The following is a 20,979-nucleotide window of genomic DNA, read 5'->3' as shown; positions in this document are numbered from 1 at the left end:
TTGGGGATTACACAGTGTAGTCACTGTTTATACTGTATGCCTTACCTTAGGGATTACACAGTGTAGTCACTGTATAATGTACTTTGATTATGTTTTATGTTATTATCTGCAGTGAAATAGTGTAGTGGTTTACCTGTGTAATTACTTCACTCTGTGAATTTAGTCAGTTTGTTCCCTTTTGTGGGGGGATTTATGTGCCTTGTAGTATATGACTTTGTTGAAGTTTACCCATGCAGTCGATGCTCCATAGGCGAACAGACTCTCTCCATGATCTGTGCTGCAGAGACGACAAGGGAAATCTATCAGGTGACGACGACCTCCAAACTGACATCCCGGTGGCCAAGGGCTCTGAGTCCCCCAACTCCTTCCTGGACCAGGAGTGTCGCCGACGTTTCCCTCTGGTGGAGGAGGATGCCGTTCTGTACTGCTACGAATACGACCAGAACCACGGGCCTCCACCTGTCCGCAGGGACTGCACCCCCACTTATGGTATGACCCAGTCCAAACCGCATATTTGCATGAGGGATGTCAGTCCCCCATATACTGTATTATATGACCCAGTCCAAGCCTGTTGGTTTGTATGAGAGATGCATGTGGTGCACTTCCTACAGATTTGATCACTCTTTTGTTGCTGCGAAAATTTTCCTGCAGCGCAGGAAATGCAAACTTGTAGTGTATTTCTGTTTTAAAAATGCTTCTAAAGTTTGTAATCTCCACTTTGAACATTTTAGACTTGATTTGCCCTAACAAAAAATGTATCAACCCCTACAAAAATGCTCATTAATTATAACACACATAATAATTCACATTTCCTGTTGCTGCAGGATTATTTTCCTGCTGTAGCAAAATGAACGATCCTACGTCTGTATACAATGCCTGCTGGGTTTGTGATGTTTGTGTCACTGTATTGTTAATATAGGCTGTTTGTAGCTCTTAGATTTTCCTGGGTAGGTCTGTAATGTTGTGTGTTATCTGTGCTGCGTGCTCCAGGCAGGCTTAGGCCCATCTCCATGCCAGTGGAATATAACTGGGTGGGAGACTATGAAGACCCGGCCAAGCTGAAGAGAGAGAGCAGGAGAGGTGAGTGGGAGGCCGGGATGGAGAGAAAGGGAGAGATAAAAAGAGAGGGGAGACAGAAAGAGAGAGCTATAGCAGCAGAGGTGAGTGGGTGGATATCTCTCATAATTGGGTTTTCTGCCTCCCCATCTCAGATGTCTTAGCCAAGGGACTAGGAAGCTGAGCAGCCAGGCAGGGCTCAGTGCATAATAGATATGATGCTGAATTAGCTATCCTCCTCTCTATCTGTCCCTCTTTTCCGGTCTCTTCTTTCTGTGTATCTTTGTTAGTCCCTCCTACTCTCTTTCTCTTTCAATCTCACCCATTTCTCTCAGTGACTCTCTGCCTCTCTCTCTCTTTGCTTTTGGGTCTTGAAGGTATGTCGTTGCCTTGGCAACTGCAACCAGGCTCTTCCTAAGATTTGCTTGGTTTGATTGATTGCTGCCAGGCCTGGTGGCAAGCAGAGTAGGAAGAGAGCGAATGGCCTTGGTTCAGTCTGAGAGGCAGCCACTGTGATGTTGTGTTTTTAATTCCCAATGGCAGTCAGTTTATTTTCCCCCTGGGCTTTTCAGCTTCAGTGAGGGTGCTGTATTATCCGTATATTTGGCAAGAGGCAGTATCTTGACGTATTGCCTAAAGGCAACATTTCTTTCAATTGTTTGGGAAGATGTCTTGCAAATATCAGAATAATGACAATCCTTTAGAAATGGCTCTGTTGGTTCAGTACAATAATGGGGTTTGAGTGAAGCCTAGGCATTTGTCTGAATGACAAGACCGAGTAAAGCCTCAGAGCCCTAAAGCTGAATGCCTGGACACACCACAGGATTACACAAAACATAAATTACACTGCCCAATGACATGGCTCTCAAAACTAGCCTATAAGAGTCAGATGGAGGATGTTCATCAGGGGCCTTGCTGTAGCCTCAAGGCCCTAATGACATGACTAAGTCCACAAGTCACACAACTGTCCCTTTTCATCCAAGCAATCATTACACAATCTCAAGAATTGGCTTTTGGCTTGTTTTTCACTGTTGTTTAAAGTTTGTAGTAACAAAGTAACAGCACAATGACTATTCAGTAGGTAGAAATGATTTACACATAGTAGGCCGATATAATCAAATGGCGTTAGACAAAGTGATCTAATTGCTGGCCTCCCCTGCTCTCGTAGAGAACTCCCTGCTGTGCTATGTGAATCAGAGTGAGGACAAGGCCATGCCAGAGGAGTACCTGACAGGACGCAGCAGGAAGAAGAGTGACAAGGGCAGCCCCGCCCACTACGCCCTCCTCCCAGCCCTCCAGATGGAAGTCTCCACGTCCGGCTCTGACTCCGCCTCCCTCTACCATGTAAGTCCCATTGGTCCCAGGGCCCTGAGACAACACTGACGCTTTTTTTTGTTGTGATTATGATTAGATATATAGAGGTCTGAGCACAGTGGTTTGATATCTCTAATTTTCCTGTGTGTTATTTTGTAGATGTTTGAACGATCCTCGCTGCGCTCAAGGTCTAGGAAGAAGAGTAAAGGTCAGTTATTCAAAACCTACAGTCCACAACGCATGTACAGTTTCAAATATACACTACATACATAAATGTAATCTGATGCAGACCACCCAATACAGTTGTTTCATCGATACTCCTCTCTCCTCCCTACAGCTGGTGACTCTTTGTCCTCCATCAGTAAGAGGCGTATCTCATGTAAGGACCTGGGACGGGGGGACTGTGAGGGCTGGCTGTGGAAAAAGAAGGATGCTAAAAGCTACTTCTCCCAGAAGTGGAAGAAATACTGGTTCATCCTGAAAGATACCTGCCTATACTGGTACATGAATGAGGAGGTGAGTGTGTGAGTGATACTGACAAACTTGCTAATTTGTTGTACTGTGACTCCCTCTCTGCATCCTCTCTTGATTATCTTGTGAAAATGTTAACCATCCCTCTATATTTTTTGTAACTCAGAAAAGTAATGTTTGTCAGGCTCAGAACAGTGTATGATATTATGTTTTTTCCTCCCTCAGGATGAAAAGGCAGAGGGCTTTGTTAGTCTCCCAGAATTCAAGATTGATCGTGCATCTGAGTGCCGTAGGAAGTAGTGAGTACATGCATTTGTGTTTGTATACAATAAATTTATATGTGAGTCTTGTAGTCTGTTTGTCTGTGTGAACCTTGGCATGTGTTTGTTTGAATCTATTTAGAATGCAGTGTGTGAGTCTTTAAATACAATATATGTTCAGTATATGCAACCTGTGTTTGTGCCCCAGGATACTTACAGTTAGTGCTGAGCGACTAATCGACATTTCATTTTTTGTTGTTGTTATTAAACAACTAATTGACCGACGTCGGTTCAATTACTTGAATTCCATTTAGTTTGTTTTTTGTGAGCCCAGCGTGACGTTGCTCTAGAGAAATTCTTCAAAACAGAAATCAAGTCAAGAACTAAAGGGAGTTGTAGTTCGCAAATATTCAACCTAGTTTAGCTCAGAAACGTGGTAATTAACTATAATCCTATAATCCATTGCGCTAGTTTTTTCTTTTTTGGACAGAGATGGATCAGAGGGGAAGAGGCGAAGCGAGAGGTTTTACTCTCGTCAAAATCTGTGCAAAATGCGTTTCTATGGGCTTATTTTGGATTTAAATGTGTCGCCCGCCTTCCTGCCTTTGGGACAACGACTCCCATGGTTAGGACGGAGACAATAGCATCCCGCCATTATATACAGATCTCTGGATGGACACACTTTTACGCAGGGGCGCAACTTTCAGATAAATTGCATTTATGTTCCCCCCCAGTTTTATCATTGGAATGTGATACAAAATGAGGCAACGGTGTGCTTTAGGATTTTGCGGACGCTCCCGAGAGGTCGGGTAGGCTGTTTGGAGTGTTTATTTAACTGGATAGAAAAAAGAAAGGTTAGATCAGTGTTGCATGTTGGTGGGTTTCCAGATAAATTGGACTACTTTGATAACAATGTATTGTCCGCGGGTTGCAGGTTTTTGGGCTATTTTTATGTTGCACCGCGGCCGAATGACATTTTTCTTAAAAAATATATATTTTACTGTGACCTGCTGCTGACAGTCAGGCAGTCTGTTGCTGAATGAGTGAGTGGCGTGGAGGGCCGGAGGAGTGTGTGCGTGTGTGTGTGTTGAGAGAGCACTACATTTATTGGCTGTGTCACGTGAGCGAGAGGAGAGAGAGCAGCACGCGTGCACATTGTGACAACTTTTTACCAGTTGTAGGTAGGCTATTTAGATTGTCATTATGGAGACACCTATTTCCAACCCTTTTTACCAGTTGTAGGTAGGCTATTTAGAGTGTCATTATGGAGACACCTATTTCCAACCCTTTTTACCAGAAAACATATTATTACACTAGAACTAATGCACATCAATAAATAATGGAGAAAAAGCACTGGAAAATTACTTTAGGTACACTAGAGCGCATTACATAAATTCGCTCAGAGGTGGTTTAAACTGCATTCTAATGTTGACTGCTTAAATAAAACGGTATCAAGCGAAGTGCTTCATGCATGCGCAGTTCTTGGGTCTCAGGGGCTGCCCGAGTGGAAATTTGAAATGCAAGTTATGGAACTCCCTCACATAGTTGTTTTTATGGGGAAAAGTCCTCAATGAAACTGACATTAGGCTAATGTGGAGAATTATACATTTACCTATGTTGGCTATTAAGTAGCCTATTAATGTATATGCCATTGTAGGCTACCATTTAATAAAATAAATATGTTGAAATGACGAGTTATTGCAAATCAATTTGTGTCACTTGTTTAGCCTACCTTTAGCTGGCAAACCAATTGAATAAATAGCCTATGACTTCATTGTATTGTTGTTGTAGACTTGTGTTATTATGAATGCATTAGATTGACGGTAACAGTAGTCAGATTAGGCATGGGGTGCACTTTTCACTGGGGACATGTCCCCCCACATTCTGAAATTGCATTTTCGTCACCCCTGTTTTATAATTAGAATGTGATACAAAACGAGGCAACGGTGTGCTTTAGGACCATACGGATGCCTCCGAACGGTCGGGTAGCCTGTTTGGAGTGTTTATCTGACTGGATAAAAAATAATATATATGATTATGTCCCCCTCACTTCTAAAACCAAAGTTGCACCCCTGGATTAGGCTACAGGTAAAACAATTTCAAAAAAAATAAACACTGGCTGTGGTTGACAAGCATTTTCAATTCATATACATATACAGTAACAGTCAAAAGTTTACTCATTCAAATCAAATCAAATCAAATTGTATTAGTCACATGCGTCGAATAAACAGGTGAAATGCTTACTTACGAGCACCTAACCAACAATGCAGTTTAAAAAAATACGGATAAGAATAAGAAATAAGAGTAACAAGTAATTAAAGAGCAGCAGTAAAATAACAATAGCGAGACTATATACAGGGGGGTACCGGTACAGAGTCAATGTGCGGGGGCACCGGTTAGTTGAGGTAATATGTACATGAAAGTAGAGTTATTAAAGTGACTATGCAACAAAGAGTAGTAGCGGTGTAAAAGAGGGGGAAAGGGGGGGGGCAATGCAAATAGTCTGGTTAGCCATTTGATTAGGTGTTCAGGAGTCTTATGGCTTGGTGGTAGAAGCTATTCAGAAGCCTCTTGGAACTAGACTTGGCGCTCCGGTACCGCTTGCCGTGCGGTAGCAGAGAGAACAGTCTATGACTAGGGTGGCTGGAGTCTTTGACAATTTTTAGGGCCTTCCTCTGACACCGCCTGATATAGAGGTCCTGGATGGCAAGAAGCTTGGCCCCAGTGATGTACTGGGCGGTTCGCACTACCCTCTGTAATGCCTTGCGGTTGGAGGCCATACCAGGCCGTGATGCAACCAGTCAGGATGCTCTCGATGTTGCAGCTGTATAACCTTTTGAGGATCTGAGGACCCATGCCAAATCTTTTCAGTCTCCTGAGGAGGAATAGGTTTTGTCGTGCCCTCTTCACGACTGTCTTGGTGTGCTTGGACCATGTTAGTTTGTTGGTGATGTGGACACCAAGGAACTTGAAGCTCTCAACCTGCTCCACTGCAGCCCCGTCGATGAGAATGGGGGCGTGCTCGGTCCTGTTTTTCCTATAGTCCACAATCATCTCCTTTATATTGATCACGTTGAGGGAGAGGTTGTTGTCCCGGTCTCTGACCTCCTCCCTATAGGCTGTCTCGTCGATGTCGGTGATCAGGCCTACCACTGTTGTGTCATCAGCAAACTTAATGATGGTGTTGGAGTTGTGCCTGGCCGTTCAGTCATGAGTGAACAGGGTGTACAGGAGGAGACTGAGCACGCCCCCCTGAGGGGCCCCTGTGTTGAGGATCAGCGTGGCAGATGTGCTGTTACCTACTCTTACACCTGCGGGCGGCCCGCCAGAAAGTCCAGGATCCATTTGCAGAGGGAGGTGTTTAGTCCCAGGGTCCTTAGCTTATTGATGAGCTTTGAGGTAAAACAGGTAAATCAAATACAAAACAATAAACACTGGCTGTTGTTGACAAGCATTTTGAATTGATATACATATACAGTACCAGTCAAAAGTTTGGACACACCTACTCATTCAAGGGTTTGTCTTTATTTTTACTATTTTCTACATTGTAGAATAATCGTGAAGACATCAACACTATGAAATAACACATATGGAATCATGTAGTAACCAAAAAAGTGCTAAACAAATCAAAATACATTTTATATTTGAGATTCTTCAAAGTAGCCACTCTTTGCCTTGATGACAGCTTTGCACACTCTGGCATTCTCTCAACCAGCTTCATGAGGTAGTCACCTGGAATGCATTTCAATTAAGAGGTGTGCCTTAATTAATTAGTTAATTTGTGGAATTTCTTTCCTTCTTAATGCGTTTGAGCCAATCAGTTGTGTTGTGACAAGGTAAAGATGGTATACAGAAGATAGCCCTATTGGTAAAATGCCAAGTCCATATTATGGCAAGAACAGCTCAAATAAGCAAAAAGAAACAACAGTTTGTCATTACTTCAAACATGAAGGTCAGTCAATGCGGAACATTTCAAGAACTTTGAAAGTTTCTTCAAGTGCAGTCGCAAAAACCATCAAGCGGTATGATGAAGCTGGCTCTAATGACGACCGCCACAGAAAGGAAAACAGAATTACCTCTGCTGCAGAGGATAAGTTCATTAGAATTACCAGCCTCAGAAATTGCAGCCCAAATAAATGCCTCAGAGAGTTCAGGTAACAGACACATCTCAACATCAACTGTTCAGAGGAGACTGCAAGAATCAGGCCTTTATGGTCAAATTGCTGCAAAGAAACCACTACTAAAGGACACAAATAAGAAGAACAGACTTGCTTGGGCCAAGAAACACAAGCAATGGACATTAGACCAGTGGAAATCTGTCCTTTGATCTGATGAGTCCAAATTTGAAATGTTTGGTTGTGTCTTTGTGAGACGCAGTGTAGGTGAACAGATGATCTCTGCATGTGTGGTTCCAACCGTGAAGCATGGAGGAGGAGGTTTGATGGTGTGGGGTTGCTTTGCTGGTGACAATGTCTGTGATTAATTTAAAATGCAAGTAACACTTAACCAGCATGGCTACCACATCATTCTGCAGCGATATGCCATCCCATCTGGTTTGCGATTAGTGGGACTATCATTTGTTTTTCAACAGGACAATGACCCAACACACCTCCAGACTGTGTATGGGTTATTTGACCAAGAAGAAGAGTGATGAAGTGCTGCATCAGATGACCTGGCCTCCACAAACACCCGACCTCAACCCAGTTGAGATGGTTTGGATTGAGTTGGACCGCAGAGTGAAGGAAAAGCAGCCAACAAGTGCCCAGCATATGTGGGAACTCCTTCAAGACTGTTGGAAAAGCATTCCAGGTGAAGCTGGTTGAGAGAATGCCAAGAGTGTGCAAAGCTGTCTTCAAGGCAAAATATATTTTGATTTGTTTAACACTTTTTTTTACTACATGATTTCATGTGTGTTATTTCATGGTTTTGATGTCTTCACTATTATTCTACAATGTATAAAATAGTAAATATAAAGAAAAACCCTTGAATGAGAAGGTGTGTCCAGACTTTTGACTGTTACTTTACATATTGTAGTGACTTGACTTTAATATTAATCTGAAGACTGTTATTTATCAAATTAACTAATTATCTTTAATTGTTACCCGATTTTAAATGAATCATGTAACAATTAACTGATTTGGATCTGGGGCAACACGAGAGCGCTCTTTAACTAGTTAAAGAAGAGATGGCGATGGAGAGAGAGAGGGACAGAGGCACTTAACATTGGTACATTCAGAAACTACTCTCACCTACAGTAACCAAATACTTTGCACACGAACAGCCGCCCACTTTGAGCAAGGAATCATGAATGTATTTACGTGAAATGTCTGGGTTCACCCGGGGATCTCTCGGGTAAACAGGGCAGCCTTGGAAAGGGCGTTGGGCCTTTTCGCAGCACGCTTGCAAGGCTCTGATTGTCCGAAATGGTTCCAACAAGTCTTCTACTGTTGTCCTTCTTTGAAGTTGTTCGGTATCCGGTAACTTGTCGTGTAGTCCTGAACAGAACTACAGAGTTGACTTTCCTTCCATTCACTCTTGAAGAGGCTTCTTTTATGATAGGCTAGCCAGCTGTATCGATGGTTTGAGCAGAGTAACAGGATGATCCTACTTAAATTCGCTTTCTAAGACACTTTACTTAGAACAGCTAATCACTTTTACCAATGATTGTCTGGGAGGTGAGTTTATCGTCTCCACCTCGTGTTGAGATTCAAAGTTCAAATCACTTTAAATGAGCAGCTGCAGCTTCATGCTTTTCTGGTCCAATGTGGGGGTTTTTAACCCATCATTTATACCTTTTGCTGGAAATTGGTGGTTCCGGCAGGCTGGCATGCTCCTTGACCTCACTTCAGGGCTGTGACTACTCACTGTGCAAAGTTCATGGAAAACAATTATCTCTTATAGCTACTCAAATCACACCCCTCACAAAGCAAAAACACTTTCATAATTGTTCATGTTACATGCACAATGCATAGTATAGAAACTATAGAATGGAAACTAAAATAATTAATATTTGGAGGAAACACAAATTTTGCTTCTAATGTTCTAATCTTCTAACAAGATACACTGATATTCCTTCTTAATTGGCTCGATAACGTTATGGAAAAAGGCTTTATTGTATATAGAAAAATGAGGCTAGTTTTCAGGTCTTTTGGGTGGGTTTAGAGGTGTCTTTGGGCTTGACATTTTTTGCTTGACCTGGCAAAACACAGACCACATGAGAGAGGAATGTTCACAACACAACGACGAGAGGGACAGAGACAGTTCGTGAAAGTATATCTTATCTACGTTGAAGAACTAGTAAAATAATTTTGTCAGACAGTTCTGCAGCATAGGCTACTTAGGCTGGCTAGCTAAATAGGATGACTGAAGACAGTACAGTATGGGGAGCACACAGATAAAGTTAGGTTTGGCTGCTAGTGCCTGAGCAGAGATGAGATGACTTGAAGAAATGAAAAATAATAAAGTCATCAAATCAAACAAAGTAATACACATAACTGAAATATTTTATTATTTCATAGTAATTTCCTATTTTTCTATTGGTGTCTACCCAATGTGGACGTGACAGAGACAATGGAATATTTTAAATGTTTTGGCAATTAAATGCTCACTATTTTTGGCTTTGGAATGTCCATTAAAAAGCTGTATTTCATAATGTATTTCATGATGTATAAAAAACTTATCGAAACCAAAAACCGTGATTATTTAACCGAACCTAACCGACCTCAAAAAGTACTAACCGCTCAGCACTATTTACCGTATGGTATAATCTGTCCCTGACCACATGTTTCTGTGTTCCAGTGCTTTCAAGGCCTGCCATCCAAAGATCAAGAGTTTCTACTTTGCAGCAGACAATGCGGATGACATGAACAGGTGAGAGTCACTGTCAGACATTATTACTGTAGCTAACACGGAGGGTAGACAAGCAGAGACAAGGAGGTGAGAAAAACTGAAAGGTTTTGACAAATAGGGCTAGGCAGATGACCAGGTGAGCTGATGTGAGATGCAAAAACAGCAGGAGATAACAGAATGGTGTGTGGTGTGTGAGATTTGGAATGGGGTCATTAATGTTGTTCCCTCACAGGTGGCTGAGTCGTCTGACCATGGCAGTGGCAGGTTACTCGGAGCAGGAGAGGATCCGACAGGACCAGGGTGAGAATACGTGAATACACATTAATATAGTTGACAATAATAGAGGCTAAGAGCTGCTTCGTTTGCCCTACGTCTACTTTAGAAAATCCTCCACATTGTCTCTTTCTGATGGTGACGTGTCCTCTTCTCTGCTTCATCCTTGTCATCATGACCAGACTACTGGAGTGAAAGTGACCATGAGGACATGGAGATGCCTTCAACCATGCCCAAACAGGACAGCCCTCCTCCCCCCTACGATACCTACCCCGGGCCCCCCTCGGTAAGTCACTCTTTCTGTGAAAAGCTACTCTGTGCATAGTTTTAATCTGGACTCTTCCCTCTTTTCTAATCCTCCTGTTATTTACATTATTGTTACAATGCCATAATATACCTCTCTAGCTGAGTCTCTTCCCTTTACAAAAACATATTCAGGTATATACATTAATTACCAATGCTATGCCATGACACCTCTCTGTCTGGTTCTCTTTAGGTGTCCCAGATGAGTCCATACCTGGAGCCCAAACACGGCCGCCTTTCCTCCTCTGAGACCTTCCAGTCACGCTCCTCTCATGAGGAGTTCCACCCCGAGCCACAGGAGGGAAGCAGCAGCGGAGGCGGCATCTCGCCTGGCCAGAAGTCCTCCAGCCAACGGCGTTCGTGGCAGGACCTGATTGAGACGCCCTTGGGCAGCACGGGGCTACACTACCTGCAGACACTGCCCCTGCCCCTGGACGAGGCCCTGCTGTGTTCCCCTGGAGGAGGAGGTCTGTCTGTGGAGTACCGCCGCCAGTCAACCCTCCCTGCCCAGCGCAGCCTGCTGCAGGAGCACTATGGCCCACTGCCCCTGCAACTCAGCCCCAGTGTCCCTGTAGAGGCTGTGGGGAAACCACGTAGCTTCACCCTGCCCCGAGACAGTGGGCTCCATGCCATTCTCTCAGCCTCGGCCAGCGCCTCTGACCACAGGGACCACGACCACTACCAGCTGGCCAGAGACACAGGTGAGACATTACTAAGACATGACTGAGACACGGGACAAAGACGTGACAGCCATGACACCATGAAATAGAGAGTCATGGCACCATGAGACAGAGAAGACAGAGATGTGACAACAACCTTAACCTCTCTCTCCCTGTTACATTCTAGGATAACTTGATGAATAAAAATAGTTTTATATACTTACATGGAAATTACTACTTATAGGGTTATAACCTGGTATCCAATGGTGAATGATGTTGCTAATTATAGGCATTGTTCAGACACAGTCTGTGTCAGAGACATTGCTGATTGTCTGAGATTTAGACCAGCCCCATCCCCCATCCCTACAGATCTCCAGGACACCATTCTAAAGTGAGGGGAAATCTTAGTGTCCTAATTGACACTAATTCATCCTGGCAGCCCGGCCCCCTCCTCGATGTCTTCCACACACACACGCACGCACGCACGCACACACACGCACACGCACACACACACACACACACACACACAGAGACACACACAGCCATGATAGAGACATCGCTGTGCCCCGCCGCAGTGTTTGGGGAGATGGGGCGAGGAAGAATCCTTTCAGCCCATGTTAACGTTGAATTTTGAAGAGGACAAAGAAACATGCCCAAGGGGCCTTTTTTCCTGTCCTAATTTCTCTGCCGCTCTATCACTCACTGTCTCTACTACTTCCTCTATAGACTAACACAAAAACACGCAGCAAATACTGCATGATACACTTCAAGAGGCACAGCCCCACAGCTTCACAACTGACCCCCAAAACAAATGTATTGCTGACCCCTAAAACATGTATTGCAAATGCACAGCAAAGTATGACAACCACCAGACACCAAACCTTTGGTTAAGTTTGAGTCAACATACACTACATGGTCAAAAGTATGTGGACACCTGCTCGTTGAACATCTCATTTCAGAATCATGGGCACTAATATGGACTTCGTCTTCCCTTTGCTGCTATAACAGCCTCTACGCTTCTGGGAAGGCATTCAACTAGATGTTGGAACATTGCTGTTGGGACTTGCTTCCATTCAGCCAAAAGAGCATTAATGAGGTCAGGCACTGATGCTGGGTGATTAGGTCTGGCTCCCAGTCAGCATTCCAATTCATCCCAAAGGTGTTTGATGGGGTGAGGTCAGGGCTCTGTTCAGGCCAGTCAAGTTTTTCCACACCGATCTCGACAAACTATTTCTGTATGTACCTCGCTTTGTGCACTGTTGCCACAAAGTTGGAAGCACAGAATAGTCTAGAATGTCATTGTCTGCTGTAGTGTTAAGATTTCCCTTCACTGGAACTAAGGGGCCGAGCCCGAATCATGAAAAAACAGACCATTATTCCTCCTCCACCAAACTTTACAGCGGTCACTATGCATTGGGGCATCTAGCGTTATCCTAGCATCCGCCAAACCCAGATTTGTCCGTTGGACTGCCAGATTGTGAAGTGTGATTCATCACTCCAAAGAACGCGTTTTAACTGCTCCAGAGTCCACTGACGGCGAGCTTTACACCACTCCAGCTGACGCTTGGCATTGCACATGGTGATCTTAGGCTCGGACATGAAAACCCATTTCATGAAGCTCCCGACGAACATTTATTTTGCTGACGTTGCTTCTAGAGGCAGTTTGGAACTCTGTAGTGAGTGTTGCAACCGAGGACGGACGATTTTTACACGCTACGTGCTTCAGCACTCGGCGGTCCCGTTCTGTGAGCTTGTGTGGTCTACCACTTTGTGGTTGAGCCGTTGTTGCTCATAGACGTTTCTACTTCACAATAACAGCACTTACAGTTGACACCTCTGGAAACTTGACAGTCTGACTTGTTGGAAAGGTGGCATCCTATGACGGTGCCACGTTGGAAGTCACTGAGCTCTTCAGTACGGGCCATTCTACTACCAATGTTTGTCTACGGAGATTGCATGGCTGTGTGCTCAATTTTATACACCTGTCATTAACGGGTGTGGCAGAAATAGCCGAATCCACTCATTTGAAGGGGTGCCAGATAAGATAAGAGCTATGTGGCAATAGCACCATAAGAGGGCAGTATATGTAAAGGATAGCATGGGACATTCCACAGTAGCAGCTTACTGTGTGTGTTCTGTCTGCCTATGAGGAAATGCAGTATTGTTCTGAACTTCCAGGAGTGAGAGATCTTGATGCACATGCATATTGCTGTTTTTGATGATGAATGTGGTGCCAGCCGGTGAATGCCATGTATTGTGACTCTGTTTTTTCTCAGGCCGTGAGAGAGAGGGTCGTCCCCAGGCTGACTCTCTGGGGGACCTGTACCGGGCCCTGGAAAGGGCCAACCTGTCCTCCATGGGAGACCACCGGCCCTCTGCCCGCCTTGAGTACAAACGCTCCTTCGTCCGCCGCGTCAACGACCCACTGCTCAGCGAAAAGCTGCACCGTCTCCGCATCCTACAGAGTGCGCTCAAGGTATGACCCCCCCTCTCTCTTTTTCTCTCTCCCCATCTCCCTCTCTCTCTCTACTGCACCTGCTGTGTGGAATGCTCGGCCAACTGACTGACTGATTTAATCCTGAGGTGCTAACCCGTTGCACCCTCTATAACCACTGTGGTTATTATTTGACCTTGCTGGTCATCTATGAATGTTTGAAAATCTTTTTGAAGAACGATCTGACCTTAATTGCATGTACCCTTATAATCTCCAGCCTGCACAGCCAGAAGTGGACTGGCCACCCCTCAGAGCCTGGTTCCTCTCTAGGTTTCTTTCTAGGTTCCTGCCTTTCAAGGGAGTTTTTCCTAGCCACCTTGCTTCTACATCTGCATTGCTTGCTCTTTGGGGTTTTAGACTGGGCTTCTGTATAAGCACTTTGTGACATCTGCTGATGTAAAAAAGGGCTTTATAAAATACATTTGATTGATAGATGACAGGACCTATAGAATATAGTGTGTACAGTGTGTGTACTGTTTATGTAGTGTATACAGTGTATCACATCTTAAATCATACTCTTCTTTCCCCCTGACAGAATGTCCCTCTTCAGGACTCTGACCCGTCGTTGGGTTTTTTAGGATAGCCTGTATGGAACAGACCATGGACACAGCATCACCATCATAGTCACCCAATTCATCCTGCCAATGGACGTGCCCTTACTGCCCTAACCCAGACACCCCCATATCCCTGGAAGACAGCCACAACAACCAGGGTTAACCCCCCTCTACCTCTCTCTTCCACTCAATCTCACTCTCTCTCTGCATGCCCACATCTACCTCTAAGGACCTTCTCTCATGCAAAATAGTTTGTTCAGTGATCAAAATAACCATAACATATTCAATAGTTGCATCGTGCAATGCATGTTTACGCTATTTACAGTACTTAAACTCTAGTTCAATAATAGTCTTCTTCTCCTTGACATTGTTAAAGGAAAGTTATAACATAAATTAAAGGAAAGTTATAACATAAATTGAACTGGAGAATATAGTGAGGCCAGGATTTAATCAGATTAGCTTTAACCCACGGTAATCAACAAACACATAGCTTAATATTGCCTTTGTTTAGGCGACGTCGGAGGTGTAACTGCGTTGAAGCTGTTAAGTCGGTGAGTGGCTGCGCTTGTGGTCATTGTCACGAAAACCACACCCGTCCTTATGTCCCACCCGCGTTACAAGTTCAGAAGGAGAAAGTGTAGGCTATATAGAAATAATGACACTCAAATTGAAAATCATTCAACTAATTAATAATGATTTATATCAGCCTAATCGAGGTATAGATTATATCACACATTCCAGTGTTCAAACTTGTAACACGGCTGCATGGGATTTCTACTAATGTGACTCAGTGCATCCAATGGCAATGTCCACGAATGCAGTTACACCTCCGACACCGTCTAAATAAAAGCAATATTAAGCTAGGAGTTTGTCTGTTAGCGCTGATCTGATTGAAACATGGCCTGAGTTTTATGGTATTTTCTGCACAGTTCATTGCTGTTTTGCATGAGGAAAATGTTGCCCTATGTGTCTTTATTCCCATCTCCCTCCACCTATTTCAGCAGCTCTTGAACACACATTCATCTCACTCTGGGTTTGCGTCCACTCCATCTCTCTCACTCTCTCAGAACATTGTCTGTGAAGGACAGTATTGTTTGACTTATTAAGGCACATAACTTCTAGAAGGCACATAAGACATCCACAGCCTTTTCTGGTTTGATGATATTGGATATTTCGCCTCATCTGAAAGACTGCATTAGTGGAGCGCCCTTTAACTCACTGCTCACCTGCATGGCCATGTTAGAACCTTCTGCTTCTGTACAGTACTGTCTGTTCTGAAGACTATGCCAGGGATGTGTACAGTAACACTACAATGAATCTTGATCTTAAATGAACTACACTGCTCAAAAAAATAAAGGGAACACTTAAACAACACAATGTAACTCCAAGTCAATCACACTTCTGTGAAATCAAACTGTCCACTTAGGAAGCAACACTGATTGACAATAAATTTCACATGCTGTTGTGCAAATGGAAACATCAGCCAGGAAGCATAGGAACTGAGAAGTGGTCTGTGGTCACCACCTGCAGAACCACTCCTTTATTGGAGGTGTCTTGCTAATTGCCTATAATTTCCACCTTTTGTCTATTCCATTTGCACAACAGCATGTGAAATTTATTGTCAATCAGTGTTGCTTCCAAAGTGGACAGTTTGATTTCACAGAAGTGTGATTGACTTGGAGTTACATTGTGTTGTTTAAGTGTTCCCTTTATTTTTTTGAGCAGTGTATAATAAGCAATTGTATTTTTGATGTCTACAATGTTTATGTTATGCATGTGAGAATGGTAAATGAGTTTGTATGTCTGTGTGTTAGGAGAGTGTACAGTATGTTAATCATATATATTTATTTCATAGACTGGATATCGCACAACTGGTATGTCAGAACAAAATATAAGGAGATATAATTTCAACTTCAGTGTTGTGCCTCAGAGATTTCTGAAAGTATTACCACTCCAAAACTGGGTGGACATAAATAGTTGATGGCTGCAGGGCGTAATCTCTCTCTTATAATAAACAGAAACTGGTGCACAGAGACAGACAGACAGGTGAGGACTGGCAATAATAAACCAGTATTGTAAATTGTGAAGCATTGATCAGAAACACGTGTCTATTTTTGTATGCATGCTATCTATCCAAATGTTTGTAAATGGTTTTGTATTCCAAGGTGTGTGATCTGAAGACTGCTGGTGTGAACCCATCATTCACTTTGTGTTTCTAAGAACTATTTTACATTTGAAGTAAAAGCAACTGGAGAAAGTGTTAGTTTTTGAAGTGTTCTCTGCAGAAAGGTAAATAACTGTATTTATAAACTGTTCATTGTTTGAGCATGCTTTGTATAACTTAAACAGAATATCATGCCATTTGAAATCTATGGAAGTCGCACATGTTTGGCGTATCGTGGCTAATTTACTTTTTTATTCAATAATAAACGATGGCTTGTCCATCTCCTGAACTCTCCCTGAATGGTGAATCCTCCATTTCAAGTATTTTCTTAGGTGCTCTATTCCTGATGATTGTACAAGATAAAACTATTTTCCTCTGAAAGGTTCTCCCTCAATGTTGGATTTTTCTTTATACTGTATCAGCAGTAAGCATTAATAAGTACTTCTTACTTGGTAACTCTCATGTTGATACACTATTGAAAAGAACAGAACATTCCCTATAAATCCATCTCTGAACATGGCTGTCAGCCTATCAGGAGGTTGATGAAGAATCAGCTCAGATTTACAGAGGAGATAGGCAGCACAAGCCTCAAACCAGATATCATTCTCTGGTCTAGAGGCACCAAGCAGGTACAGGTCGTCATCGAGCTTACAGTGCATTGGGAGGAGAGGATAGAGGAGGCACATGATTGGAAGCTCAAGAAATACCAGTCCCTCATCCTGAGCAGAATGAATGGAGAGCCTCGAATCTACCAGGGGTGAAAACATTAGTCCTAACAGTTGCAAACAGTTGCGTTTTGCAATGAACACAAACGTTTCTATTAGACAAATGAATGTAGGTCCCTCCCCGCTTCGTTCCGTATGTTTCCGTTTAAGAAGCGTTTTGTAACAGAATTGGCGTAATGAATACGCCCCCAGTTTAGGTCGGTTGCAGGGGCTTCGCAAGCCAATCACTGGAGAGCCCTGGAGCTGCTCAGCATTGAAGGAGTGGAAAGGAAGAAGCAATTGACTGACGACAGCAAGGAGGCAGAAGTTGCATCCCGTTGGGGGAAAATCCTGGGTTTTTATGAGGGTTAGGGCATATAAGTTCTTCAGTTAATATCTAAGATGACTTGTTTTGAAGTTAGCCGGTCAAGTTCTTAAAAAAATGCATTGGACGTTTGTACCTGTGTTGGTCAATTTAATTTGGCTGCACTTGGTTTGAGTTTAACATGCTAATCAGCTTCGGACAGAACAAGAAACTTTTGCTCCCTATTTATTTAGATCTATAAGGAGAGCGATGTCTGATCACTGTGAATTTGCAAGACAATCCCGTTGGAGACGGCCAACACTGTTTAATGAGCTTGTTATTGTTATCAAACTATGCTAATGTGTTTTCTGTTCATTAAGGTTAAGAAAGCCTATGATATATATGTCCTGTAGGCAGCCCTTCCCTTTATGCACTAGCTAGGCCTACTGCATCTACTGAATCACAGATACATGATTACAAGACTTTTCCCACTCATGTTACCATGAATGTGTTCAATTCAACGTTATGTTTGTTGAGCCAAGATGAATTATGTTGAGCAGCACTTTTTCTTGGTTCAACACGTTTTGTTTTGTGCAACCAAAACTGTCATATTAATATGACAATACAAACATATTTAACTGGACGCTGTAATGTGAAAATGCTCACTACTCTACTTTCAGTGTGTTTTGTTTTGATGGGAGTTGATGCACTAGGCTGGCGCTAACCCAATGTATTGTATTTCCAAAACATTACACATGTGCACAAGCACCAGCACAGCAAACATCCTCTAGTGACCCCCACAGCTTAGCTAGGTTCATAGACCCATTTTTTTGTTTACAAGCTAACATCATGTTTGAGTGATGCGTGCGCATGCTAGCAACAAGCCCTGTAGAATGACATACTTAGAAGTGAGTGAGTGATGACCATGAAAAACACACAAGACTGATGGCTGTAGACACACAAGGCTGATGGCTATAGACACACAAGACTGATGACTATAGACACACAAGACTGATGGCTATAGACACACAAGACTGATGGCTATAGCTATGCTCATCAAGTATATTATTCTTCTGGCTTTATCTAGCTCTGTTTGTGATTATTTTACCATGCCTCAATGGCTTGCTAGGTAATCAACATTCCAATGACTACTGCAATGTTAATGTAGCCGATAACCATCTGATTACGTGTTTGCTAACTTACATGAGCAGAGCACCATACTATGAATCCAGTTTGAGGAGTTAGTGAGGTAACTTTGGTCAACTCTGAGTTCAACTCAGGATAACCGGGACGACAAAAGTGGCTCACCTTTTAGCCAGGTACATTTCTATGACAAGGAATCCTTCAGAACTAACCTGCTCTGGGGCTGTGGGACGTGTCTAGAATATTCTTGTATTCTGAGAACATGGCAACCATGTTCTGTTATTTGCCATTCCCACTGCCTTCAAGCAGCACAGCCTTCCTCAAGTCGTCTTCCTCAGGATGTAAGCAAGACTGTGGATGTCTCTGCTATCCCCACAGAATACCATGACCTCCTAGAAGTATTCAGTAAGGCACGTGCTACTTCCCTTCCCCCGCACCGTCCTTATGATTGTGCCATTGATCTTCTCCCAGGCACTACACCACCTTGGGGTCGATTATATTCTCTGTCCGGACCAGAGACCAAAGCTATGGAGGAGTACATAGAGGAGTCTCTGGCCACTGGGGCCGTCCGTCCGTCTGCATCTCCTGCCGGCGCAGGGTTTTTCTTTGTGGAGAAGAAGGACAAGACCCTGTGTCCGTGCATTGACTACCGGGGACTTAATGACATTACTGTCAAGAATCGTTACCCCCTACCTCTCCTCGGTGTTTGAACCTCTCCAGGGGGCCACCATATTTTCCAAGTTGGACTTTCGAAATGCCTACCACCTGGTTTGGATACGCGAGGGGGATGAGTGGAAGACAGCCTTCAACACAGCCAGTGGACATTATGAGTACCAGGTCATGCCATTTGGACTCACCAACTGTTTTCCAGACTTTGGTCAATGATGTGCTTCGGGATAGGCTAAACCGGTTTGTGTTCGTGTACCTTGACGACATCCTGTTTTTTCCCCAATCTGCACAAGAACATCTTCATGTCAGACATGTCCTTCAGCGCCTCCTGGAGAACCAACAGTTCGTGAAAGCCGAGAAGTGTGAGTTCCACCGCTCTACAATCACCTTTCTGGAATATGTCATTGCTGAGGGCAATGTTCAGATGGATCCTGGAAAGGTGAAAGCAGTGGTGGATTGGCCTCAACCAACGTCCAGGGTGCAGTTGCAACGGTTTCTTGGGTTTGCAAACTTCTACCGATGTTTCATTTGGGACTACACCACCCTGGCGGCCCCCCTCTCGGCACTCACCTCTCCCAAGGTACCGTTCAAATGGTCTCCAGCTGTTGACAAAGCCTTTGTAGACCTGAAGCATCGGTTCACAACAGCACCCATCCTCATCCATCCGGACCCCTCGCGTCAATTTGTGGTGGAAGTGGATGCTTCGAATGTTGGAGTGGGGACCATCCTGTCCCAGCGATCTGCCCAGGACCAGAAGATTCATCTCTGTGCCTTCCAGTCCCATTGTCTCAATCCTGCTGAAAGGAACTATGATGTTGGAAACTGAGATCTCCTGGCTGTGAAGAAGTTGTTGGAATAGTGGAGGCACTGGCTGGAAGGAGCAGAACAGCCATTCCTGGTCTGGACCGACTATAAAAACCTGGAAAATCTCCTTACAGCCAAGCGCCTCAACTCCAGGCAGGCCCGGTGGGCCCTCCTGTTCACCAGATTTAACTTCACCATCTCCTACCGCCCTAGGTCAAAGAATGTGAAGCCTGAAGCCCTCTCCCACCTATACAGTTCCTCTGCCACACCCTTGACCTCTGAAACCATTCTCCCTACAGCATGCCTTGCTGCCACTGTGGATTGGGGTATTGCGAACCTGGTCCGCGAGGCACAAAGCTCTCAGCCTGGATCTGAAAGGTGCTCGGCTAACTGGCCTTTTGTCCCTAATCCAGTCCGGTCCCAGGTCCTGGAATGGGCTGTCATCCAGGGTCCCGTCGTACACTAGCCTTCCTCCGACAACGTTTCTAGTGGCCCACAATGTTTCCTGACGTCTCTGCCTTCGTCGCCGCATGCACAGTGTGTGCTCAGAACAAGACTCCACGGCAAGCTCCTTCTGGCCTCCTTCAGTCACTACCGGTCCCTCATTGTCCCTGGTCTAATATATCTCTGGACTTTGTCACTGGGCTCTCTCCGTCTGATGGCAACACTGTCATTATCCAAGACCGCCCATTTCATCCGACCCCCAAACTACCTTCTGCCAAGGAAATTGCCAAGCTTATGGTGCAGAATGTCTTCCGGATCCATGGACTCCCGGTAGACATGGTCTCCGATCGGGGTTCTCGTCTCAGTTCTGGAAGGCATTCTGCACCCTTATTGGGTTGTCGGCCAGCCTGTCATCCAGATTCCATGCCCAATCTAACGGTCAGTCGGAGCTAACCAACCAAGACCTGGAGACCACCTTAAGGTGCCTGGTCTCAACCAACCCCACTACCTGTAA

At 44.1% G+C, this 20,979-nt stretch overlaps 1 protein-coding gene across 7 annotated transcripts in view; it reads left to right on the top strand.

The window, feature by feature from the left end:
- The window catches only part of LOC129868497 (connector enhancer of kinase suppressor of ras 2-like), a 44,775-nt gene extending 28,084 nt beyond the window's left edge, over positions 1–16,691 (top strand). For 2 of the 7 annotated variants that reach the window (XM_055942531.1, XM_055942530.1), the window contains exons 11-22: positions 284–489; positions 991–1,080; positions 2,225–2,400; positions 2,530–2,578; positions 2,708–2,886; positions 3,067–3,140; positions 9,900–9,971; positions 10,183–10,250; positions 10,406–10,509; positions 10,720–11,227; positions 13,462–13,661; positions 14,215–16,691. In XM_055942531.1, coding sequence (XP_055798506.1) covers positions 284–489; positions 991–1,080; positions 2,225–2,400; positions 2,530–2,578; positions 2,708–2,886; positions 3,067–3,140; positions 9,900–9,971; positions 10,183–10,250; positions 10,406–10,509; positions 10,720–11,227; positions 13,462–13,661; positions 14,215–14,262 — 1,774 coding nt within the window. In that variant the 3' untranslated portion in view covers positions 14,263–16,691. Of the gene's footprint in view, positions 1–250; positions 490–990; positions 1,081–2,224; positions 2,401–2,529; positions 2,579–2,707; positions 2,887–3,066; positions 3,141–9,899; positions 9,972–10,182; positions 10,251–10,405; positions 10,510–10,719; positions 11,228–13,461; positions 13,662–14,214 lie in introns of all 7 variants that reach the window. The other 5 variants (XM_055942529.1, XM_055942528.1, XM_055942534.1 and 2 more) reach the window with 3 other exon arrangements.
- Positions 16,692–20,979: the final 4,288 nt, after the last annotated feature.

This window comes from Salvelinus fontinalis, chromosome 13, assembly GCF_029448725.1.
Source record: "Salvelinus fontinalis isolate EN_2023a chromosome 13, ASM2944872v1, whole genome shotgun sequence".
Taxonomy (NCBI): domain Eukaryota; kingdom Metazoa; phylum Chordata; class Actinopteri; order Salmoniformes; family Salmonidae; genus Salvelinus; species Salvelinus fontinalis.
This window is presented reverse-complemented; position numbering and strand designations above follow the sequence as displayed.